The sequence below is a fragment of the Solanum dulcamara genome, chromosome 6, assembly GCF_947179165.1.
Source record: "Solanum dulcamara chromosome 6, daSolDulc1.2, whole genome shotgun sequence".
NCBI classification, from domain to species: domain Eukaryota; kingdom Viridiplantae; phylum Streptophyta; class Magnoliopsida; order Solanales; family Solanaceae; genus Solanum; species Solanum dulcamara.
Genome location: NC_077242.1, coordinates 2,300,652 through 2,327,653, shown reverse-complemented (window position 1 = coordinate 2,327,653; position 27,002 = coordinate 2,300,652). Strand labels below are relative to the sequence as shown.

Genomic DNA, 27,002 nt, shown 5'->3' with positions numbered 1-27,002 from the left:
AAATTGAATTTGTTGCTTTGGATATCTCTGGAAAAGATTACTCTTCATGGGCACTAGATGCCGAAATTCATCTTGAATCGATGGGTCTGGCAGACACCATCAAAGATGATAACACGGCATCTAGTCAAGGCCGTGCAAAAGCTATGATTTTCCTCCGCCACCATCTTGACGAGGGTCTTAAATTACAATATCTTACATTAAAAGATCCCTTGAAATTGTGGAAAAATTTAAAAGAAAGGTATGACCACCTGAAGTTGGTCATGCTTCCACAAGCACGTTATGACTGGTTAAATCTGAGACTGATGGACTTTAAAATTATAACTGAATATAATTCTGCTTTATTTAGAATTATAGCTCAGTTAACTTTATGCGGAGATGAAATCACGGAACAAGATAAACTTGAAAAAACATACTCCACATTTCCACCCGCGAATATGCTCCTGCAGCAGCAATATCGCGAAAAAGGCTTTACAAAATATTCTGAATTATTATCTCACTTACTTATTGCTGAACGCCATAATGAATTATTAATGAAAAATCATGATAGTCGGCCCGTTGGTTCTTTGCCACTCCCTGAAGTGAATCAGGCAAATTCTAACCAACGAGAAAGAGGCCATGGCCCCAGTCGTGGTCGTGGTCGTGGTCGTAATCAAAGAAGAAATTTTAATCATGATGCTCGGCTGGCACCGAGAAATAACCAGCAATATAAAAGGCAGGGTAAAAAGCCAGAAGCTTTACCGAAGAATAATTCAGAAACAATATGTCATAGATGTGGAGGTGTGGGGCACTGGTCGCGGATTTGCCGGTCATCAAAACGCTTGGTTCAGCTATATCAGGCATCGTTAAAGAGGGCAGAAAATAATCCAGAGACAAATTTTATCTCTGAGGACAATATTGAGCCTATGCATCTGGATGTAGCTGATTTCTTTAATTTTCCAGAAGTAAATATGAATGTTGATAAGCCAGATAATATTTAAACAATTATCTTTGTTGTTGTATTTATTAAATATTATGTTTGTATTTTTCTAGATCCATGTAATAAAATAAAATTTTGTATAATAAATTATGTATTAATTATAATATTTACTTTCTTTCTTTGTGAAGAAAATATGGAAATGCGTCAAATCTTGTTTGGATCAATGATAAATCACGAAGATATTTGTGTAATTGATAGTGGAACAACCCATGCTATATTTAAAGACGAGAAATATTTTTCCAATTTACTTAGAAGAAAAGCTAATGTTACTACAATTTCTGGTAATTCAAAAATGATAGAAGGCTCCGGAAGAGCTACTATAATTCTGCCTAAGGGAACAAAAATTGTTATAGAAGATGCACTATTTTCTTCTAAATCCTCACGAAACTTGTTAAGTTTTAAAGATATCCGCAGAAATGGATATCATGTTGAGACACTAAATGAAATAAATATTGAATATCTTGGTATAACCAAGAGTGTCTCAGGCCAGAAATATATTTTGGAAAAATTACCAACTCTGTCATCTGGCCTATATTATGCAAAAATTAGTGCAATTGAAGCAAATATGATCGTAAACCAGAAGTTTACTGATCCAAATATATTTGTGCTATGGCATGATCGAATAGGTCATCCTGGATCAATAATGATGAGACGAATTCTTAAAAATTCAACTGGACATCCGTTAAAGAACCAGAAGATTCTTACAAATGATGAATTTTCATGTGCTGCTTGTTATCAAGGCAAATTAATTGCCAGACCATCGACCCTGAAGGTTGGCATCGAATCTCCTGGCTTTTTAGAGCGTATACATGGAGATATATGTGGACCTATTCATCCACCTAGTGGATTGTTTAGATATTTTATGGTCCTAATAGATGCATCATCTAGATGGTCTCATGTGTGCTTATTATCATCTCGCAACCTGGCGTTTGCGAAATTATTAGCACAAATAATAAGATTGAGAGCGCAATTCCCAGATTATTCAATTAAGGCCATTCGCCTTGATAATGCTGGAGAATTTACATCCCAAGCATTTAATGATTATTGTTTATCAATTGGGATAAAAATTGAACATCCTGTTGCTCATGTTCATACTCAAAATGGCCTTGCAGAGTCATTTATTAAGCGCCTACAATTAATAGCAAGACCTCTACTAATGAAAACAAAATTGCCAATTACTGTTTGGGGTCATGCTATCTTACATGCAGCAGCACTTGTACGTCTCAGACCGACTCATTATAATAAATACTCCCCGTCACAATTAGTATTTGGTCATGAATCAAATATAGCCCATTTAAGAATTTTTGGTTGTGCAGTATACGTGCCTGTAGCACCACCACAACGTACAAAAATGGGCCCTCAACGAAGGTTGGGCATATATGTTGGGTTTGACTCACCTTCTATAATTCGATACCTTGAACCGTTGACTGGAGATTTATTCACTGCTCGATTTGCAGATTGTCGGTTTGATGAAACAATTTTCCCGCCATTAGGGGGAGAGAAAAAGGAACCCGAAAAAGAAAAAGAAATTGCGTGGAAAGTTTCATCACTATCACATTTTGATCCACGCACCCGCACATGTGAGCAGGAGGTCCAGAAGATCATCCACTTACAGAAAATAGCAAATCAAATGCCAGATGCATTTACTGATTTGAAACGGATAACTAAGTCACATATCCCTGCAGTGAATGTACCTATCCGAATTGATGTCCCAAAAGGATCATCTACAAGTATCATAGCTTCTGAATCTCAAACACGCCAGAAGCGTGGTAGACCGTTGGGTTCAAAGGATAAAAATCCTAGAAAAAGAAGCGTAAGAAATAATAAAGATGATACTACACACGAACTTCCTGAAGAAGGTCAAGGTTTGAGTGATCCTGATATTCCTGAAGAAATCAGTGAACCCGAGACTCGAGTGAATGAAGAACTTTCAATAAGTTCTACCGGTGATGAGATAAATTTAGATCGATCAAAAATTACGGTGGATAATGTTTTTGCATATAATGTTGCAATTAACCTCATGCAAGATAGTGAAAGTCTTGAACCTAAATCCGTCGAAGATTGTCGACGTAGATGTGATTGGCCAGAATGGCAAAAGGCAATTCAATCAGAATTAGACTCACTTGCTAAACGTGAGGTTTTTGGACCTATAGTCCAAACCCCTGAAGGTGTAAAACCAGTTGGTTATAAATGGGTTTTTGTTAGAAAACGAAATGAGAGAAATGAAATTGTAAGATATAAGGCACGCCTCGTTGCACAAGGATTCTCTCAAAGACCCGGAGTCAACTATGAAGAAACATATTCACCGGTTATGGATGGAATAACATTTCGATATCTCATCAGTTTAGCTGTACATAAAAATCTTGAAATATACTTAATGGATGTGGTTACAGCTTACCTTTATGGTTCACTTGATAATGAAATTTACATGAAAATCCCAGAAGGATTAAAATTGCCTGAAGCATGTAAAAAGTCTCGGAAAGTATACTCAATAAAACTCCAAAGATCATTATATGGTCTGAAACAATCAGGGCGCATGTGGTATAATCGCCTAAGTGAGTACTTAATAAATGAAGGTTATATTAATGATGTTATTTGTCCATGTGTTTTTATTAAGAAAACGGAATCAGAGTTTGTTATACTCGCTGTTTATGTTGATGACATAAATCTCATTGGAACCCCTGAAGAGGTCCAAAAGGCAATTGAATATCTAAAGAAAGAATTTGAAATGAAAGACCTTGGAAAGACAAAACTTTGTCTAGGTCTGCAAATTGAACATTTAGCAGACGGAGTTTTTGTCCATCAATCTGCCTATACTGAGAAAATCTTAAAAAGATTTTACATGGACAAGGCACATCCATTAAGTACTCCAATGGTTGTTCGATCACTTGAAGTAGAAAAAGATCAATTTCGACCTTCAGAAGAGGATGAAGAAATTCTTGGTCTTGAAGTACCATATCTCAGTGCTATTGGTGCACTTATGTATCTTGCTAACGCAACTAGGCCTGATATAACATTTTCTGTTAATTTGCTAGCAAGGTATAGTTCTTCCCCAACGCGAAGGCATTGGAACGGTATCAAACACATTTTGCGATACCTGAAGGGTACGATTGATATGGGTTTGTTTTATACTAACAAAGGTTGCGCAGACCTTATTGGTTATGCAGATGCAGGTTATTTATCGGACCCACATAAAGCCCGATCTCAAACAGGCTATCTATTTACACACGGAGGAACTGCTATATCATGGCGATCTACAAAACAGTCCATTGTTGCTACTTCTTCAAATCATGCTGAAATAATAGCAATTCATGAAGCAAGTAGAGAATGTGTGTGGTTGAGATCGATGATACAGTTCATCAAAGAAAGATGTGGTCTAGAAAATAATGTTAAAATACCCACAATTATATTCGAAGACAATGCCGCGTGTATAGCTCAATTGAAAGGTGGCTTCATAAAAGGAGACAGAACGAAACACATTTCACCAAAATTATTCTTCACACATGATCTTCAGAAGAATGGTGAAATTGATGTACAACAAGTTCGTTCAAGTGATAATCTTGCAGATTTATTCACAAAGGCATTACCAACATCAACTTTTGAGAAGCTAAGGCATAAGGTTGGAATGCGCCGTCTCCAAAATATCAAATGAAGCTTTCATCAGGGGGAGTAAATACGCGCTGCACTCTTTTTTCCTTCACCAAGGTTTTGTCCCATTGGGTTTTCCTGGTAAGGTTTTTAATGAGGCAGCAATCAAGACGTATTATCAGATATGTAGACACAACATCAGAATAACTTAGTATATTATTTCTTGTAAAGTGTTTTTATGTAAACACATTACACGTGGACATCCAAGGGGGAGTGTTAAGTGGAGTGTCCACATATAAGTGGAATGCCCACCACATTTTTATATTAAAGTGGGGCCCACTAAAAGTGGGCATCCCACTAAATTAACACCTATATATACATTGCCATGAATTGGCAATTGACAGTCGTGAAGAAAAAAAAAACAAATATTCAGCTTTGCTTCTTCTTCTGTTCTCCTATTTACTCTCTCTTTCACTATTAAATTGTTAATTTAGTCTCATTTTACAACAATTGAGGATTACTAACAACAATAACCAATATAATCTCGTATGTGAGATCTAAAGAGGGTCGTGTATATACAACTGTATTTCTACCTTGTAAAGAAAAGAAAATACAATCTTTGAAAAATTCAATTGGTCACAATATATGGTCTTGCAAACTTGTGACAAACTATAGTTTTGATCATATCCTTTTTGATATAATTTTGATCAATAGAGTATGAACGTGACAAAAGTGTCAAAGCGTGAGCACCAAAGCTGTAACTTAGTGATTAATAAAGCAGATTAAAAATTATGAGATTTCAGTAGAAACAAATATACGAGGTAATTATTTTTAATTTTATAAAATTACTCGATATTTATATTGACGAAGGGTACTAAATTGACATTTTGCACCGTATCGGCAGCAAACAAAAATTGTACATGTTATCTATTTGTCTTCTCTGGTATATGATTGTGTCACTGAAATCTGGATCTAGTCCTGTTTAATTATTCAGTATTTTAATTTTCAATTTCTTTAACATATACAACAACAATAACCCAGTGTAATCCCACAACGTGGGGAATTTCTTTAACATATGTATCCAAATTATTAATTTTAACGTTACGTCTGCCCATTTAACCTTGTTATCGAAGTTTATTTATCTTACTTATTAGATCATGACTAGTTAGTTGGACATATTAATAATGATCAGTTACTAGTAATTATCTTTTAAATTTTATAACGAGTTTTCCTGTCTACAGCAAGAAGCTAATCAAACAGCTTAAGACACGTTTAGTGATACAAAGGAACAGAAGAAATGCAATTATAAAACAATTTTACGTGAAGACATATCTCAACTTCTCCAAATTGGACACCATCATCTAGCTTTTTCCAGAGTAATTTTCTCTTCAGACAAGTTTAACATTTAATTTATTTAATTAAAAGCTTCTAATTACTTACTTAATTAGTAGCTAATCACCCCTTAATTACTTACTATTTTGTTGTAGGTTGAACAACTTTATAGAGATGAGTGCAGATTATCTGCATACAATCAACTTGACAGTTTTTGTGATTGTGTCTCTATAAACCTCCGTGATATTAGCAAGAACAGGTAACTAAAAGGAACAATCTTGTTCTAATTGCCCGTTTTTCAATTAATTAATTTCAGTAAGTGTTAGCAAGGTGTCAAATTGGCGAGTCGGGTAAAACTTTGGTAGGTCCAATTTCCAACCATGATTAATGACGAAGTTAGGAATTTACATACGAAAATTATATATAATCAAAAATATATTTTACCCTATTAATACAATTTACTTTTTTGATGAAGGAGATTCAATTAATAACTCTTTCCTCACTTAGTTCTCGCGCTGGTCATGAAACTAACTGCTCCAAAATTAGCTTCCATCAATATGAATTGGGTCAAGATGGATCAAATAGTGGATCATTACCCAAAGTCCGACCCAAGATTCTTCTTTTTTATTTTACTTTTCACAAAAATATGTGAAAGTTAATGTTTTCTTTCTATCAAATTATTAGCTTAAGATTTTTGAAATTTGCGTATTTCCAAATCTCCAAAGTCAATTTTGTAGTACATTTCGATTTACCTTACATTTTGACCCCTCAGGTTACACATTTTGATCTTGAATCATTTTGTATTCAATCTATCGGGTTAAGTCAATAAGTGAATCATAAAAATGAGTTGATTTTGCCACGTCTAAATTCTTATTTTCTGCAGAAAATTATTTGATGATGTGCAAGAGGCATTGGTCCAGTATGATATTTGCAGCATCGATGCCCGAGTTGCATTCATACAGAAACTTATTTAAACAACATTTTGGTCAAGCATTTGATCGACTCAATGTTGAACTGCTACCAGATAAGTCTATTAAATGGGCGGGTTATGCTAAATTTAGTCGAGAAAATTAAAATAAGTTAATAAATTGATGAATAATTGACTCGCTAAAGATTGAGTTATTAAATGAGAAAGTCTTTAATTAATCCATCCAAACTTCAATAAGGGATCATGTTTTTTATGGACTAATTTTGCGACCGTACAGGTAATGCGGTTAACTCAGAGACCAAGCAGTTAGGGCTGTACAGGGCAAACCGATAAACCGCACCAAACCGACAAATCGAACCAAATCGGAAAAAAAACCCGACTAGTGGTTTGGTTTGATTTGGTTTGGTGTTTGGAAAAAAAACCCGACCATTATAGGGTTGGTTTGGTTTTAACTAAAAAAAATCAAACCGAACCCAAACCAACCCGATTATAGATATACTACTTTTAAATTATGTTATACATAAAAATATTTATTAAAATGTAATTTATAAATATTTTTTAAATTTTTTTCATAATTTTTGTTTTCTTTCTTACATTTAGATTTGAATTTGAGAAGCTCATCTAAATAATATACAAAAAAAGTTCATCTTATAAAGTTATATTATAAAGTTAAAACTTCAAACAGTGTTCTGCCTCCATCTTATATGTTGATATTTTGTACTAGAACTCTTTTTAAGAAGTACTACTCTGTGCTTTTTATTAGATATTATGAAAAACCCGAAAAACCCCAAAAAACCCGAAAAACCCGAGAAAAATTGATATTGTAAACCCGACTTTTATTGGTTTGGTTTATAGATTTAATAACCCGACACAAATGGTTTGGTTTGATTTATAAAAAATCCGAACCAACCCGGTCCATGTACACCCCTACGAGCATTACCTCACACATGTCACAAAGCTAAAAGAAGACCCAGCTCCAAATCATGGATGAAAATTTCAGCAGCTATAAGAGTTGTCCTAGTAGTACTATAGACAACAACTCATGGGTTAGAAAGCTTAAATTGTGAGATTTAGACCTCAAAGAGAACCAAATGCAACAACAACAACATATTCAGTATAACTTTACATGTGGAATTTGAGAGATGCAATAAAGTTGTGATTGGAAAAAATGGATGAGGTGGTAGTATTATTTCAATTATGCTATGTAAATTATTTAAGTGACATTGACAGTGATGAATTCATCCAGCCGATGCTTAGTTATTTCAGATTGATGCATAATTTTTATTGTTATATCACTCGAGAAGTGTTTGCTGTGAATTTCTTGAAATTACGCTCTCATTTTCTTATACTACCCCGTAAGCATGTTTGTGCAGGACAATAATTAAACAATAATCAATTATAGAATTTATGTGCAATATTTACAAATTCCTTTGTAGTCTAGTTAGTTAGGATACTGGGCTCAAGTCCCGGCAACGGAAATTCCTTTTTTTTCTTAAAAAAGAAGAAGAAAAAAGTAAAGTCAAAAAAAAGAAATTAAAAAAAATTGGGTAAGATCCACCGAAGTGGATAGCCTTAACCGAATGTGTCTGATAACAGGTAAAGCCCGAAGGCTGTTCCCGTCCCTGTCGGGGGAGATGCCAACCATCTCTCCTTTCTACGAACACAACACATGTCAAATTACGTGTTGTATATAAAGACAGATAAAATTATATAAACAAGCGATGTGGGAGTACTGATTAGATTTGTCTCATTTGACTTCCTAGGTTTTTTGGCTTCTTTAAGAAAAAAAAAAGTTGCATTTTAAGGAGTTTTGACAGTCATGCATAGTAAAATTAAAATAAGTCTATCAAAAATAACTTTTGTAACTCACAAAGGTAAAGATATGGGTAAGGTCTGCGTATGCCTCACCCTCTTCAAACCTCATTTGTGAGATTATACTAAATATATTATTGTTGATGTCTAGTCAAAATAGCGTCTAGTAATCACTCAAAGACGACTTCATAAAAACAAACAATAAAAGAGAATTAAATGAATCTTTCTTTTCTTTTAAGATACAAGATTTTATTGAATAAAAACCACAACACTCATCACACAGAATTTACACAGCAATAAGGAATGTCAAAACATGCAGCTTTCTGTATAATATCGATACAGAAAATGGCATGACTTGAACACAAGGAACGATTCAGTTTTTTCGACCAAAATAAAGAAGCTTTCTGAATCCTGTGGTAACTTTAAATGAGCTTTCATCAGTTGTCCATTTCCTTCTTCCTTGATTCGTCTCGAGGTTCATTTCATTATTTGGAGGTGGGGTGGTTACTTCATTAGAGAGCATCTCTTGGCACACTGGAGTGTCCAAATTTATGTTACTGTCCAAATGCACGTTCGATACAGAGGAAGTCAGAGAACGTATAACTCCAATAGCATCATCAACTGCTGCTGAGGTTTCAACTTCAGGCAGTAAAAACTTTACAGCCTTGTTAGAACTTTGTTTCTTGTCATCTATTGAATGTTCAGCAGAAAGCATAGGTGTATCTATCTTCTTCTCGTTTAATGATATGCTACGTACCTCCTCTGTGTTTTTTTCATCAATGATTTTATTTGAAGTGTGTGGTCTTAGTTCAGATACACGTTCAGTTGACATTATTTTTTTATCGTTCTTGTTATCTTTTTCCTTCTGAGGATCAGATGAAGAATGACCTTTTCCATGAACTTTGGTATCCGAAGCCTTGACCTTACGGGGACCTTGCTTACTTTCTTTTCCAGCTGATTTCCTTGATGGAGCAATCACTTTGTTCTCCTTTTGACTTGGTTTCTTGTTTGGAGTGATTTTTGATTCAGTGGATTGATCCTTAGCTGTCCTTGCAGAGGCGAGGCGTTCTACAGTGGAACTCTTACAAACTGGCTTATGTAATCTATTCGTTGCCTCAGTTGGAGCCTCAGGTTTTGGCTTCTCAGTTTTTGACAATGTGGCTGACTCTTTTGGATTCTTCCTTGAAGTTGGTTTAGTTAAACCAGTGGCATCACTTCTTTCTGCAATTCTCTTTTGACGCTGCAATAATGATTGTTCCAATTTCTTTCTACTCTCCTCGTCCTGTCAGTAACATTAGAGAGATTTAAATCATAATTATAATAACAATGATAGATGAAAATAACCGGAAATTATCCCGTACAAGATTGTTCTTACCTTCTCAGCTTTGCTCTTCTGCAATGTGGAAGGCGATTTCTTGATTCTTGATGATGTATCAGATTTGGTCCTTCCAAGAGATCCAATTGATGAAGGTTTAGATTTTGGTTCTTTGCTAACTGCCTTTCGTCCAAGGTCCTTACTGATCCTTTTGTTGGTTCCTTCGCCCTTTTTTTGAAGCTTCGTATCAGCAGAAGCAGGTCTGGCTTCAGTGTGACTCTTAATAGTTTCAGACAGGAAGACATCATTTTCGTCATACATTTCAGGATTCCGAGAGGCTGAAACTTGCTCAGTGGCTGAGTCCCTTCCAAGGACCATGAAAAGGTCATTTGGTTCACATGCATCAGAGGGATTAAGCTTATCCTCCACATGATTAGGCATGTTGTGCTTAACTTGTTCAGCTCCGATGATGTCTGAAACCATGAAAATGTCTGTTTGGTGGTGATAATCAGACGAGGTATCAACTGAATGGGCTTGAACCACAATGGAGTCATCAAATTGAACACCTTTCTTATCTTTCCCGCTCTTCAAATGTTCATCATGAGAGGCTGAAGCATAATCTCCAATAAAGATATTTTGATCTGAGCTTTTTCCTTGATATGTTGATTTATTTATTAGATTGCCAACTAACCAATCATCCTCTTTTTGGCTCTTAAGGACTATTCGTTCTGTGGCACTATTCGACAAGATAGACTGAGGAGAACCGTTTGGTTCCTGAGCTCTATGCGAAAATAACAATTCTTCTTCTATGCTCTCTCTTCTTGTAACTGGTCGAAGCCTCTTCTCTTCCCCCATGTTTTGTCGCGTGATTTCATCTTCATGTCCTAGGTGTCTCTCAGTCACAATAAGAGAATCAGTTGAAGGTGTCACTTTTTTTGTCACCAAGTACTCTTCCTGGACACTTTTTGTCCCTGTGTCATCGGTTCTTGAATCTGCATCTTGCATAAGAATGTTCTGGAAGATATCCCAATTCTTACCAGTGTTGGTTGCTTCATCCTTAGTGTCCTCCTTAGAAGTACCATTTGATATATTAACACCACTTTTGTTTCTCTTCTTTCCATCTCGTTTCTTCTTGTTGCGAGACATTGAGTTATGATGCCTCTCCCATGATCCAACTGCTTCCTCTACCTGCTTTCTGAGGGATTCTGCATCAGTGGATCCATCCTCATCAGACGAACTATCCTCGGTGCTGCTGTGATCACTTTGTTCATTTCTATTCGAGGCTATGTAGTTTATGTTGCGGATAACAACTTTTCTTGATGAGCTTTTCCCCTGATGCATTTTCTTATTCTCTTCATAGTCATCAGAAGCACTGTTAGAGCTTGAATTGTTGCTTTCATGCCTCTCCCCATTCGAATATCTCTTCTTGTTCTTGAAAGGTGGTTTATTCGTCCAACTATAATCTGATTCAGGACCGGGACCTCGACTAAAATCTTCTGGATTTGCAGGCCATGGCATTCCAGGATAGTATGTAGGATTGCCCGAAAACATGTATCCTGGATATGGTGAAATTTGTTGAAATGCAGAATTTTGATAGTTTTGCGTGTAAGGTGGTAGACTATTTGGCCATATTGGTTGTGATTTCCCATCTGTTGAGTGGACTTTGATGGGTGGTGGTAAACCATTTTCTGCAGTGTAATGAATCTATGTCATATTCATGGTAAACGCGACTGAAAGATATCATCATGGCAGTTACTTAATATGAAGTTACAAGCGAAAACTAGTAAGAGGACGCTACATGTATGGAGAATATCATCATGTGTACCTTGATTAGTATCTACACTTCCATTACTTATAGTATCATCATTCTGTTTCCTGATGGAGAGGCCAATATTTTGATTGTTCATCATGATATCTTGAGTAACATCGCTATGTTCAGCAGCAAGCGTGATCCCGGATCTCCCAAAATACGAAAATTCAGAAGGAGAGTAGGCCTGAAGGGCAGCCACTTCATCCATCCAGATTCCATCATCTCTCTTTTTGTTGCACAGCTCCATAAACTTAATGCATGCTTCTCTGGATAAAAAGCAAAATATAATTTCAACAGGTATTCGCGATAGTATCATCTACCATCTTAATAAGTCAGATAAACAAAGAGATTTACACGTTGCAGCAGAACGAATAGCTAGGTAGCAGTCTACCACAATGCTCCATTTGGCACAAACAAAACATATCACTAAATGAACTACACAGGACTAGGCAAATTAGGTTCCTTAAGTCTCTACCTAGATTTCACAATTGGCTGCATTCAAGTCCTACATACCTTAAACGCAGAGCGCCAAAAGCATTGGAAAAAGATATGAGTTCGTCCAAATTATCCATATCAAAGCCAGATACCAAAGCGCGAGCGTATGCCATTGCTTGCTCTTTCCTTAAAACTGCTTTTCTGCTTTCTAGAACTCGTTGAAGACGAATCCTACCATTGCAACGTGCATTTAGTCATATAAGCTAAATCCCCATATAAGTCATATAAGTAATGATATGAGAAACACAAGAACTTACTTGGGATTTTCTTCTTGTGCATCACCAACACCATCAGATTCACCATTGGACTTTAGCATCAAATTGTCAGTTATTAATAAGGAAATCCAGTAAAAACATGATACAGCACAGTTTAATTTACTCTATATATCGATATACCTTTGAAAAACCAGCAGAGAATTTGGAATCTCCATCAAAAGCTGATGCACTTGTTCCTATTTTAAAGATTCAATGAAAAAAAAATATGAATTTCAATGAATCAACTAATATGCATCAGAAACAAGGACTCATAATGTCTCATATAATCACTCAACTAATAGTTATTATCTCAAAAAGTCACATTTCTTCTTAATTCCAATTTTTTACGACTATTAGTTGAGTGACCATTTGAGAAATCTTCTTGTTAAATACGAATATATTGCCGAATATACCTTCAACATTGATACTGCCATTAGCTTGTTCACTCTCAATCTGTGTAATTTCTCTTTCTATGGTGACAAATCGCTCAACAATTTCAGGAGTACTAACAAATCTCACAAACCTGATAATGTTAACCAAAAATAAAAATCGAAAATCAGTCTACGAATTTCATTTTATCGATTTTAAGCATCGAAAATTACCTTTGTAAAGTTGCTTTGGTGAACCAAGAAACATTAGTGATTGAAGGTCGAAGAGTAATTGAATATCCTCCTTTAGATATCTGATCTTTAGCGGATTTGAGATGAATGAGAAAAGGTTCAAGCAAACCAGAAGCTAATTTCTCCGAATTGTTACCAGCAAAGATTACAAGATCGCATCTTTGTAACATTCAAATCAAATTTAAATAACATGAATATGAGATCCAATGTAACAGTTTTGACTATAATTGAAACATGGAGTTAGTAAAGAAATGAAATGTACCTTGTTCTTGTTGGAGTGAGCTGAAACAGAGCATAATCCAAACGAGTCCTTGAATCCATTATAATGATTTTGCACTAATAAAACAACAACTTCACTCTTTTCAACAGTAAATTAGTTTTTATTGAAGATAATTGAAATATATAGACACTGAATTACTGAAACACAGCATAATCCATAGGGCTCCTGGAAATCCATATAATAATAATAGTTGTTTCAGTACAGAGATATTTCAACGAATAATATTAGCAGATAAAGAATGTAAAGGAATTTAACTCATTTCAACAGTTAAAAAATACTACTAGTATTTCTTGAAAAAGTTGTAAATATAGAAAACTAAAAAATGGGGTGAATGAACAAGAAGGGAGGAATTTGTTGATTTAAAAAAAGGGTGGGTTCCCCATTTTCAATGCCGACAATTCATAAAATTTTAGGATAATTAATGTATGAATTTATGTAAAAATACCTTATTGTATACTGGAATATGGTGTTTGAGAGTTGCATATGGTAGGATTAATGTCGGAGTCGGAATTTTTAATTCAGAATAATGATTATTATTGTTTCCACTGAGTTCTTGATTGATTATGAAAGGGTTACTATTTAATTTGGTTTTAACCGACATATATGCTTTTAATTTTTAGAGTGTATTAATATGTATTTAAAATTATATAAAATTAAACAAATAAATATATGCATTCTATGTAGCATAATACATATAAGACGCGTTATGTAAAATGCAAATTGTTAGGTAGGACGCCACGTAAGATGCATGTGTTTATTTGTTCACAAATTTAAAGTTCTACTTGTACACATCTAAAATTAGAAACAAGTTAAAGTCAGTTGAGTTCAAGTTAAAGGATTCATCCATATATTATACTTATTTTATTTATACATATCAAATAGTAATTTTCCCCCACATATATATCGATTTTGAGTCAAAATTACTGGTTATGCCGATCTGGAATAAGATGATGGGGTAGGGAGTTGGGTGAGGGGTCGTTTCAAAAGTCTATAATTCTTGTAGTTGAAGACAGCAACAATGGCGGGCTCCTCCTCCTCCTTCTCTGTGTTTCATCTTCTTGTAATTTTTTAATTTTTATCTAATATTTTTTAACAAACTTGATGATTTTCCTTTGCTTTACTGTTACTCTCAAGTGTAATAATAAAACTCACAAGGGTAAAGTCCCACTATTCCTGCTCTTACCGAATTTACCAGACTTTTCCCACCACCCATCATTATGATTAGGTTTGGCTTCAAATTCGAGTTCTGAAAATGCTTTAAATTTGAGTTTTGAAAGTGAAAAAAATTTAATAGAAATATTACTTTTTAAAACCTCTGGAAAATTGATAATCTTTGTCATAACCTCAGCTTTTCAAGTGAACACTGTAATGAACATTTTGTGGTAATCGAATCGTATTAGATAAATATGCGACAAGCTTATGACTGAATAACAGAGGTCGACTGAATTCGACCTTGGGCCTCCCAACCACTCAACCATTCCCCTTAATTGGGTTAAATTACCCAAAAAAAATTAAATATAGAATGATTATTAAAAAAAAACAAAGAAAACCTCAACTTATTTAGGGAAATATTCCAAGTAAACCAAATACTACTCTTTTTTAAAAAAAAGAAAAGAAAAGAAAAGAAATTGTGATTCAAAGTACTACTAGTGCAATATTCAAATAAGAAAGTCTTATTTTGAAGAAATTGAAAATTCAATGTCCAAAATTTGAACTAAAATAGTCAAAAGAGTAAACGCTCTTATTGGTAAAATATTTTTTATATATAAATATGTACTACAAAAAGAGATAAGCATGAAATTTATGGAAGCAACATCACACCTTTTTATCAAAATATGAAAAGATGGAACAACACAAATATCACATCATGAAAGTGAATGGAAAAAAAGGCCGAACACACACACGTATATATATATATATATATATATATGCCCTTGAATATGGTTGATTTTTCTTCTTAATCACCTCAATTATGTTGTCTTTCTATTGAACCCCTGAATCATATATAATTTATATTTTTTAAATATTTATTGCTGACGTTGCATATAATATTTTATCACTTTTAAAGAGCGTGTGAAAAAGATTTAAAGAGACTGATGTGGAATCCATTTTGGGATGTAAAGGGTTGATGTGGAATCCATTAAACGTGTTATCACGTTTGAAGAACACGTGAAAAGGAAGATCGTTACATTCCAAAATGGATTCCACATCAGCCCCTTTATATTCTTTTCACACGCTCTTCAAACACGATAAAATACTTTATGCAATGTCAGCAATGAATATTTAAAAGATACAAATTATGTATAGTTCAGGGGTTCAAGGGGAAGACAACATAGTTAAGGTGCCTAAGAGGAAAAACCAATTAAGTTTAATGGTCTATCTATATGTTCAACCAAAATAAAATAAATGAGAGTTTGAAATAGAAAAGAACCTACCTCTTTAATTAATTAGCTGGATTAATTAGGACAGCCTTCTTAATGATGATATTGACCTTCTGCCTTTCTAGTTGGATCAAATTTTCAACATTGCCTCATTATTTTAATTTTTTTGTTCCAAAATTGATTTTGATTTGCAAACCACCACCACTTGTACCGACTTCTGAGATAAAATCCTCCTTTGCCCTTGCATCTCAACCAAATATTATGAATTAGAAATACAATAATTAATTGACTTAATGGTCGATGGGAGACGATACAACAATTACTAACATATTCAGTACAATTTCATATGTGAGACGTGAGGATTGAAGATGTATACGCAGTCTTACCTCGATTTAATAGGTGATTTATGTTTTTATTTTCTTAATTTAATGGATAGATACTTAGCAAATAAAAAGTTAAGACACACTCAAACTTATTCAACCCCACCAATATTAATGTTGAAAAAGTAAGTTAGAAATATAAGGGAATTCAAAATTTTAGTTTGATACATATTTGATCTTTAAGAATTTCAATACATCTTTACAGCACTCTTAAAATTATGGTATCAAATGAAGTATTTGTTGAAGTGTTAGCAAGTTTATACATGTATACACATATTTTCTTAGTCGAAAATATTAAAATCGAATGAATAGATAACTAAGGGCTATATCTTCTTCTGGATAAGACTAAATTAGACTGAATTTAAATTTGGGTCTGAGAACTCTCATTTTAAAAATTTCTAACAAAGATAATTTCATATTCAAAACTCTAATTACCTCAAAAACTTTTGTTAAATACTTACTACTTCATCATAAAGATTTGTTGGTCTAGACTTATAATAATCCTGTACTGTAATTTACATTTACAAACATTAAAAGGCAAGGGAAAAGGGAATTCATGTGATTAAAACGTTACGCCCTATATACATTCCTTGAGATCTGTTACAATTTTTATTAATTTTTTTAGTGCATATTATAATCTATTTATCTTTAGATAAATTAATTTTATATTATCTTAATTTTTTTGTTGTTGCTATCATAAATCAGTTAGCAGGTTACTATTACTAATTTGATGCAATTTTAAGTAACCATATTCTATTACCTGCTTGGGGCATTATATGACAATGAGCTTCATATTCTGGATAAAAATGATGTAATAATCATCATTAATTATCACTTCTCCAAACAGCCTAATAAAATTAAATTATTGGTGCATTTTCTTATTAGTTTATAGGAGTTTCACAAATTATAAAATTCAAATTTGTTAAATTATTTAAATTGAAACCTTGATAAAATATTTTCAAATCAAACAAGAAGATACATTATTTTGATATTCTTTCAAAGGCATATTGAAAACAATCTCTTTATCTTCACATCACTCTCTTCAGAGTCAGATCCATTCGTGGGGTTACTCTAAATATATTGTTATTGCATTATTTTGATATCCTTATCTACCACTTTTAGTACTAGTTAGGTTCTGAGTTATATTTCAATTAAGAATATAATTTTTTGAAAATAACTTGTATGATGGGTTACCAGTTCACATCATTGCAGTGTGGATCAACAGTGGTGATATATAGAGCTAAAGTAGATTAATACATATATAGTCCATCAACTGTGACATCATCATAACTATTGTAACATCATTCTATTGCATCTTGAATTATGGAGCTAGCACCGACTGGATTGTGGTGGAACAATTCAATCGGTCTCGGATTCGAGCATCTGGGCATGGATAAAATTTTATTGGAAGTGTCGTTCAAATAAATAGAACCTGTGATATGTAAATTTGAATTTAATTGGACTCTAATCAAAAAACCCAACACTAAAATTAAAACCAATAAAAATAATAATTGAGCTAGAAGATGATTACAACATCTTAAATTGAAACAGATACAGGTTTTTTTATTTTTAAAAAATGCAAAGAAACAAAATATTAGAGTGTGGCTGCCTGCTGGGATTCAAACCCAGGTCTCCACGGCCACAACGTGGAATTCTCACCACTAAACTACAGCCCCTTGATGTTATTAAAGATTCAATATGTATTATATAATTTTCTTAATATATTTTCAACTTTACTTCTTTCAAGATTTAAGTTAACAAGAACATTATTAGTGCCATCTAAATCATAAAACTTCCAAATGGGAGAAGCTATAGTAACAAACACTCCTTATAGTAACATCTTGTTGATTTTCTATTCGATTTTTGATATTCATATTGGAGTTCAATTAAATTTGGATTCGAAAAGTCCTACATTGAAGGTAAAATACTCTCTAACAAAGGCAACTTTGTACCTAGAGGCCGGGGACTCAAACTCGAGACCTATGATAAAAAATAAAGAAATACTTATCATTCCTTACGACCCTTGTTGGTTACCGGTTAGCTTCTCTATACGCTAGTCGTGAATACTGTTATCAATTTATAAATTAAAGATCATTAATAAATATAATAACATACATAATGTAATTCAGAAGTGAAGTCTGAAAAAGCTGAAATATACACAAATTTTACCTCTACGTATCTTTGTGGAATAGAGAAACTATTTAAAAGATCTTTAATAGGTAACTATTTATGTGTTAATTTCCCAAAACCTTGTAATATAAAAATAGTAAAACATGCATTGTCGAATATATATCCCATCTACTGGGGCATAAGTCCCATGAGACTTTTGGTCCCATTTGTTTTATCACCTCATGGGCGTTCAGAGCTTTAATCACACTGAAAGTTGTCTCAAGACAAGTCTATAGTAAACATTGACTTTCCATAAATAATGCAAAATGAACTAAAACAAAACGTTATTTTGACTATTAATTAATGCAAATATATATATATATAAACATCGTATTTAAAATTACCTATTTCAAAGAAAACAACTAAATTTAGGACTAATAACTTTTTAATGGTATGTATGGTTAATTATTAATTTGTGGTGATATTAATAACTTCAATTCAAATTATTCATAGTGTTTAAACGTTAAAAGAGTCATAAGAGTCTACTAAACGTTTTTGAAGGTTCCAAAGAATTTCCTTATATTTGAAACAAGACAAGAAGGAATTAAGAAATTAGAAGAGGTCAAAATATTCAAACTTCTTTGTCTTTTATTGTCACCTGTCAAATCACACGGTTATATCCCTAAGACCCTAAGTAAAATTCAATTCTTCTTCAACATTCCTTCCTTAGAAATTCTCCTTTCACTTTCAAGAAAACTACACAACATTTTTTATTATTTTGCATCCGATATTCAATACTCGCTTTGAGTTATGATGAAGTAACTCGAGACTTTTGATTCCATCACAATTCTTATAGATCATTTGGTTCTCGGACAAAGTTAATCCAAGATTATAATTTTGGGATGATAATTCTGGAATTAGTTTATCTCACCTCTCAGGTGGGATATATAAAACATAATACTAAATTTCACGTATAAATTTATCATGAAATTAGTTATATTTTTAACCAAATAAAATATAAATTTTTATGTCAAATTTAATTATGAGATATTCTACCTTTTCTCGCGAACCAAACAACCTCTTAAATAAATTTCAAGTTCAAGTTCAATTCTTTCGTCAATATTTCTTTCCTTTCTCCTTTCACTTTCAAAACTCTGCAGTATTTTTATATCTACCAAATATCCTGTACTCATTAATTTTATAGTCCCGATTAATTTAGATTCGTATTGGTAAAGATAATTAAAGAGGAAAACGCTTCAGCAAAATTAAAAAGGTAACTCTCTCCAGTCTTCATCAAGACTAGGACAGAGGGGAAGAATCACATATTTTTCTCTCCGCCAAAATTTAAACCTAAGTCCTAATCCTTTGGGTGCTACTCATATATTATTAGTACTAGTAAACTCCAATACATATTCTATGTTTACACGTACAACTTCCATTAAACGAAAAATAAAAAGAAGAAGAATAAATAACCCATTTGTTGAATACAGCAACCTATATAACTAGCTCAAGGAGACACAAATTTAACAAAACAACATTCCAATATATATTCAAAAAAGAAAGAAAGAAGAGTACTCGAAATAAAAGAGCAAAAAAATATTTTAAAAATGCAACGCTCATCACTTGTTTCCAACTTATTGCAACGCCAATTAGTCCATCAAAGGCAAAAGATTAGCAAAAACCAAATGATTAACAAAGTGATTAGATCACAATTACCATGTGATGTTTTCATTAATCACAGAGGTAATGACACAAAGAGAACAATAGCTTCATTATTATATGATCATTTGACACGTTTAAGGATTAATTCATTTTTGGACAACAAAAATATGAAGCCAGGTGACAAATTATTCGAAAAAATCGACAGTGCAATTGATGAATGCAAAATTGGCGTTGCTGTTTTTTCACCACGTTATTGTGATTCATATTTTTGTTTACATGAATTGGCTCTATTTGTGGAATCAAAAAAGAAATTGATTCCTATTTTTTGTGATGTGAAGCCCTCTGAGCTTCGTGTTGTTAACAATAAAGGAAATATTCCACTTGGACCTAAGGAAATTGAGAGGTTTAATTTGGCACTTGAAGAAGCTAAACACACCGTTGGCCTTGATTTCAACTCTAACAAAGGGTACGTATCGTCTTTAATATGTTATAGCAGTTTACTTATTTTATTTTATTGATTATTTCATCTTACTTATTATTGATAGTCACATATAATTACCTTTTTAGATGAACCTAGTTAGTATTTTCTTAAGAAACAATTATATTCTAAGGGGTCGTTTAGTACGAAGTATGAGCATTTTTTAAAAATATATATGTATAAAATTTCGTATTAAATAATACATTGTTTAGTTGTTTAATTCCAATTGTATGCATTGAATTCAACAATAGAACTGTAGAAGGTGGAATAAGAATACAATAATTAGTAATATATGGAATTATGGATTAAAATACTAAAATGACTAAACCAACTGTCATAATAGTAATTAAAATATTTTCTTTTGTTTAAAAAGTAAGCAAATCTTTTGAATCATAAATTATATACTGATATGTAATCTATCAAACTATATACTCAATGGAAAATAATCTTTACATAACTTGTGTTTGAACCAAACAACCTTTTAATGTATATAAGTTAAAGTACTCATTCTTAATCATGCTTAGCTTGTGGATTTATCGACTTAATTAATTACAACATGTGTGTAATCAATTATAGTTTCTTTCGTTAATTTTCAATAATTTAATATCCTTTATAGGAACTGGTCTGATGTGGTGACAAAAGCAGCTGATGTTGTCATTGAGAGCTTGATTGAAGCCCGAGAAGCTGAGCTAATCAGAAATCCCATGAAATTAATTATACCATAATTATACAATATCAATTAAAAAAGGAAAGCTAATTAACATGAAGTTATTGTTTTGTATGTTTTTAGCAAACTATTTTAGTGAACTATTCATCTTGTTCTTTGTAGTATATAATTAACAACAAGATTTTTTTGTTGTAACATGTCCAAAGTTCATCCAATAAAATTTCTTTTTAATGTTTTCTTAATTTATTTATGTCTTTACCTTCTTCCATTTTTCAAATTGTTGTAACATCTTCAACATTTTTCTTATTTTTGAGAAACTTATTTCTTAGAGAAAATTGAATTCATATCGAACATGTTAGTTTTAATTAGAATTTGAATATATCAAATTCAGAATTGATTTTTTGGGACGATTTTTTTTTGGTGTGTGTGCGCGCGCCTATTTCAAACAAAAAATGTTTAATTAGAGATGCATGTATAAAACATAATTCTTGTAAATGTAAACCCGTATGACTGTATTTACAATATTTTAGAGCGTTACTGATATTAAGCAAGGGTTTGAATGCAAATTAAAATTCATTAATTTTGGAAAATAACTTAATCCATACGCATGTATTTTCCAATTCCCTATATATTTACATTCAAAATTAAATAAATACATGCAAAAATCTTCAAAAATTTAAATATAAAATAATTCTAAGTAAACCAAATATTTAACTGAAACGACATAATTTTCCCAATAATACTAATAATAATTTAAACTCCTTATACTGATTTCTTTGATTGTATATTATTGAGGAAATCTTGATACCAATGGGCCGAGAGTTTTGGGCTTCGATCCAACGTAAGAGGATCAACATAATAAAGCCCAAATTTAATTGTGTAACCAAAATTCCATTCAAAATTATCCATTAAGCTCCAAATGAAATAGCCACGCACATCAGAACCATTACTGTTCCATCATCATTTATAAAAGAAAAAAAAACTGTCAATTTAAATAATTTAATAAATTATAACAGGTAGCTTATATAAATACTCTTATTATTTAAATTATTTTTTAAAAGGTGTGCAGAAACACTTTCTATTTCAATTTATGTGAAGGATTTGGAATGTGAGGGTTAAAACACTTGACTATGAATTGGGGGTGTTAAATTCTTTTAATTTTTTAAAATAAAACTCACATACTTAAAAACTAATTGTAAATTACTAAAAAAACAATATAATTAATGCTTCAAAATATTTTAAAGAAAGTTGAGATCGAGAAAATTATTGTCAGAGAAAAAATAATTTGACCCTTCACCTGAAATGAGATGCAAAAAGTAATATTGACTAAAAGTAGTCATATTTCGAATATAAAATATATGTAAGATTTTAGGAGTCTATTTATGTTAGAAAAAAAATATTGGATCGGGTCCACTCATTGTTAGCCCGTTAGCTTGTTCTCCTTTTAAATTTTTGTTCTTAGCTTATAAATACATCAATATGGGTGTATAAAAAATAAAATTTTCCCATATTAATAACACGACGGATAGGGGTTATACATAAAAAATCTATGCATCTTCCTTGTGAGGATTTTTAGGATGTGGAAACATGAGATCCATCCATCTTGTGAGAATTTCAATTATAATTATAGAGTCGTGGCTATCGTAAATTTGCAATCGCTATAAATAGACCCATATAAATCTTCTAACTAATGTTTATCGATAGAATTACCTGATTGATCGAGCCAAAGATGTCAGGTATGCTTTGTGAAATTTAATTCGTTTCATGTCTTTGTCCAAGTCATATCCTCCTTCTTGATTATCATTTGAACTATACCCTAAATATAAAAAAAATTATTATATACTTTTAATTACATAAAATCCACAATCGACCATGATAATATGTGAAAGTTCTAAAAGCTTAAGGAGATTAACATTTACCATTTTCAGTCACAAATATTGGCATGTTATTGTATCTCTTCTTAAAATAATCAATAATATCCTCCATGCCTTGTGGAACCACATACAATCCAGGCATTCCCATCTGAAAAAAATAATAATTTGATTTGATATTATTATCATCATATTATTAAAAGAGCAGTTCGGTATACCAATATCCCACGTATACAAATAGCACATGATTCAGAGAAATATCGCACCAAAAGAAAGTTCTATGTAGATAGTCTATGTCCATGCACACGACACAAGCATTAATGATTAATTATGTAATAAAGTCGAGCCCGTCAATACCCACAAGAAGGGAATAATGCCTACATTACTCATGGGCAGAGCTAGAGTATTGAAAGGGGGTTCATCTGAATTTTCTCTGTCACTGTATATATAAGGTCAAAATTATATAGAAGATGTAATTACTGCTTATTCAAGTTTTATTATTGTAATGATGGTAATGATTTTGGTATCAAGTCAAAATGCATTTTTCATCAGCTCCTAAAAAGAGAATATCACGATTCAAGACCCATAAATCACACGAAGACATCGTTATCGTTATTCCGAGCTTCATGACCATAAATGCCATAATAAGATAATTATCTTACCGGATCTCCTATGAATTTACCATCCTTATTCTGTCCAGCAGTGAGCAAAAATCCTTGGATTTCACGATTTTCACCATGGCTACACGTAGGATTATTATTGTCATGCATGCACGTACAATTTGAATTAAGGCAATCCTTGGCAAACCATGTTGTGTAATGATTAAGTCCTATGAAAACAATGCTGTTTTTTATAAGTATTTTTTCTTCAGAGCTGAAGTTTGGTAATTTCTCCCCCAAGATAATGTCGCATTTCTATTGAATAATCTCCATGTACTAGAGGATCAAGAAGCCTGCATGCAGGAATTATTCAAGTCAATAATTTAGGACAAATTAAACAAATAAAAAGTAAAGGATATCATATAACTTTTATATATATAGCGTACTCAGTTATTATAACTTAAATCCTTGATATAGTTTATAGTAACGTACCAAGCTACATGAAAGGCTAAAAGCCCTGTTTACAGCTTTGTTGTCAGCCTCATCATCCATCATTGGCTTATACATGTAAGCGCTCGCCACCATTCCTAGTTCTTCCTGCAGCTCATACAGTCATTTTCTATAATAACATTTTATATAGTTAAGTTTTCGTTTTTAAAACTGATTTTCATGTTATGTTATACTATTATATACACTATATCACCAATGATTTTTAGCAGCAATTATAATAGCTTAATTGTCACTAAAAATATTTTTTTTCGAGGCAATTATCATTCTCTGTAAATATCCAGCCTAAAGCCTATGATGATATTGGATTTAATAACAGACTTTAAAATTATACTTGCCTGGAATTGTTCACGATTGAGTTTGACAGCTTTTGCATGGGCCAAAATTGAGTTGTGAATTACCAGAAGAACATTTCCCAAAAGGGGGAGAACAATGGGAAGGTGGAAATACTCCTTTCAAATAGGCCATTTCCATATATAAATTTGGCTCATTTATAGGGGCCCAATACTTCACTCTATTCCCAAAACTCATAAAACATATTTCAGCAAAGTGAGCAAACTCCTCCCTGTAAGTCATCACATAAAGAGTTTAAATTGTGGCGGAATCAAAAATTTATATAAAGGGAATTAAAAAAATATTTACAACGTCACAGTAGTAATTTGAATAACCTAAAACAATTTTGAACCGCCTTTATCATTATACTTGAATTTTTCTTCATGTCAATGAGATTCAACAGCTCATGACAAATAACTAAAAAAAATATTCGGAGTATTATTTTTACTCTGTTTGCACCGTGTAATTTTCGAACGCTGAGTCCCCTTCATACACTTTTTAGTTTCCACTATACTGCACCTGAATGATATTTACAGGTAAGCATCCTTAAAATATGAGATTTGTAATTATTGAATATGCGAATAAAATCTTATATTGATAGCCAAATAAAAAAAGAAGTTACATATAAGGTGAAACTATACCCTTAATGGTGTTAAGTCCTTTGAAATAAAACATGTGAGGGCATCATGACCTAAAGTGAACAATATCATTCCATGTTTAGATTGAGTATCTTTAATTTGGATTTTTGACTACTTTAGTTCAACAATACTAATTTTAGAAATACGTCAAGTTACGTACTATAACAGATAAAAATGATCTGACGGTAAAATAAATCTTACTGCATAAGAGGACTGAGCCAGGCCTGAAATCTGTCCTCAAATTCTTGAGGATAATCATAATGGTGGATAGTCACAAATGGTGTTATTCCTGCATTTTATTAATATGAGAATATAATTAATTTAGCTTTTTAATCAACTTTATGTGAGATTAAGTGTGTTACAAAATGTAAAAATAAATAAGAGTTGGATATGGGTGTAAATTAACAACCACCTTTGAGTAGGAGACTATCAATGATGGTATTGTAAAGTTTTATTCCAGCTGGATTTACGGCCCTAACTTTCCTCCTGTTCAAAAAACATATTTAAGTAGCATCATATCTGTTTATTGATCCAATAAGATCCAGTAAAAGAAGTAAAATTAAGGTTGTGTTTGGTATGGAGGAAAATATTTTTTGATTTTCTTATATATGTTTGGTTCGTTAAATTTTTTAGCAGATATTTCTTCTAGGTATATAAGTAGTACTTTAAAATTAAGGAAAATGATTTCCTTAATTAAAAAAGAGCGAAAACAAATTTCATAAATTGCATTTCACATTGTGTCCTCCCCACCCTTCATTACGCTACTATCCCTCACCCTATCACTCTCACTCTCACCTCCTATAGTATTTGTTAAGATCATATACAAATGTTTTTAAGATAATACCCTTTTCATTTACTTTTACTTGGTAGCTTTGCACCTGACATGCCTCTTTAAGAAACAATGATTGATATAAGAATTTTACCATAATGTTCATTTTAATTGATGTTTAAGATTAGGTCTTGAAAAATGATTTGAGAAATAAGTAATCAATGTTAAGGATAAAACATAAAAAAAATAATTAATTTATATGTTAAAAGTGAAAATCTCTTTTGAAGTAGTGACTATGTAAAAGTGAATAGAGAAAATATTTTTGTTATATATCAAGCACAAAAAATAAATGAAAACCTATTTATAATCCTAAAAAATTACTCCAAGAGAGGCCATTATATCAATGTCTTCCTGCCATCATTCGTTCAAATTAAACACATAATTGCTATCAAATGTCAAAATCGAATTAACTAAAAAATAAATCTGCCAATTACTATTCTTCGAATATAATATTTAATGTACCAAATAACGATGGTAATGGTCGTCAGCTATGTCTCCACTTCCTCCATTTGGTATAAATCTACCTGGAAAAAATTTAAGTACAAAATAGGAGAAATGTGTTAATCATTTCTGTTTGATTTTATATGATGATACTTGACTAGGGATTATATTTAAATAACAAACACAGTATATTTTTCACTACCCCTTAGATATATATTGAAGTTTTAATCATGTCCATGGTTAATTAGAGGTAAAGTCAGATTTAAACTTTATAATATGTTCTAAATTTCAGGATAGAGACATGATTAGGTATGAATATCTGAGTTTTGAAATTAATTTTTCGATATATATATTTTATGAACTTCTTAATCTAAATAAAAAATTAAAATTAAAACTATCGAGTTCGGTTAAATTCGAATCTAACCTTCATTAAAGTATAATTAAAATGAGAAAGTTACCATTATTGATATGACAATAAGTATCCCAGTTGCTAAGACTTCTGCCATCTTCAATAAATGCTCCTTCGATCTAACACACAAAAATAAAAGTTGCAGAATTAACAAGTTATAATTATAATATTAGATAAATTAAAGAGCCACTACAACAAAAACAAATAGTACTATTTTTTCATTTAAATTTTTGAAAAATATTCAGTGACTATTTCTATATTTATTTTGATTGAATCAGTAAGAAATGA

General features: G+C 32.1%; 2 protein-coding genes and 1 non-coding gene across 3 annotated transcripts; 1 reads left to right on the top strand and 2 right to left on the bottom strand.

The window, feature by feature from the left end:
* Positions 1 to 8,360: 8,360 nt before the first annotated feature.
* Positions 8,361 to 8,488, bottom strand: LOC129893663 (U6atac minor spliceosomal RNA). The gene has a single exon (XR_008767549.1). It is a non-coding gene; the product is annotated as a U6atac minor spliceosomal RNA (small nuclear RNA).
* A 333-nt stretch (positions 8,489 to 8,821) lies between these two features.
* LOC129892402 (COP1-interacting protein 7-like) lies at positions 8,822 to 13,720 on the bottom strand. Its single transcript, XM_055967971.1, has 9 exons — positions 13,393 to 13,720; positions 13,113 to 13,289; positions 12,924 to 13,033; positions 12,652 to 12,707; positions 12,514 to 12,563; positions 12,275 to 12,427; positions 11,777 to 12,027; positions 10,012 to 11,639; positions 8,822 to 9,918 (listed from the first exon to the last, which is right to left on the bottom strand). The coding sequence occupies exons 1-9, from the start codon at positions 13,449 to 13,451 to the stop codon at positions 9,010 to 9,012; spliced, it is 3,393 nt and encodes a 1,130-aa protein (XP_055823946.1). The 5' UTR covers positions 13,452 to 13,720; the 3' UTR covers positions 8,822 to 9,009.
* A 6,167-nt stretch (positions 13,721 to 19,887) lies between these two features.
* LOC129891817 (TIR-only protein-like) lies at positions 19,888 to 21,145 on the top strand. Its single transcript, XM_055967303.1, has 2 exons — positions 19,888 to 20,408; positions 21,037 to 21,145. The coding sequence occupies exons 1-2, from the start codon at positions 19,888 to 19,890 to the stop codon at positions 21,143 to 21,145; spliced, it is 630 nt and encodes a 209-aa protein (XP_055823278.1).
* The last annotated feature ends 5,857 nt before the right edge of the window (positions 21,146 to 27,002 follow it).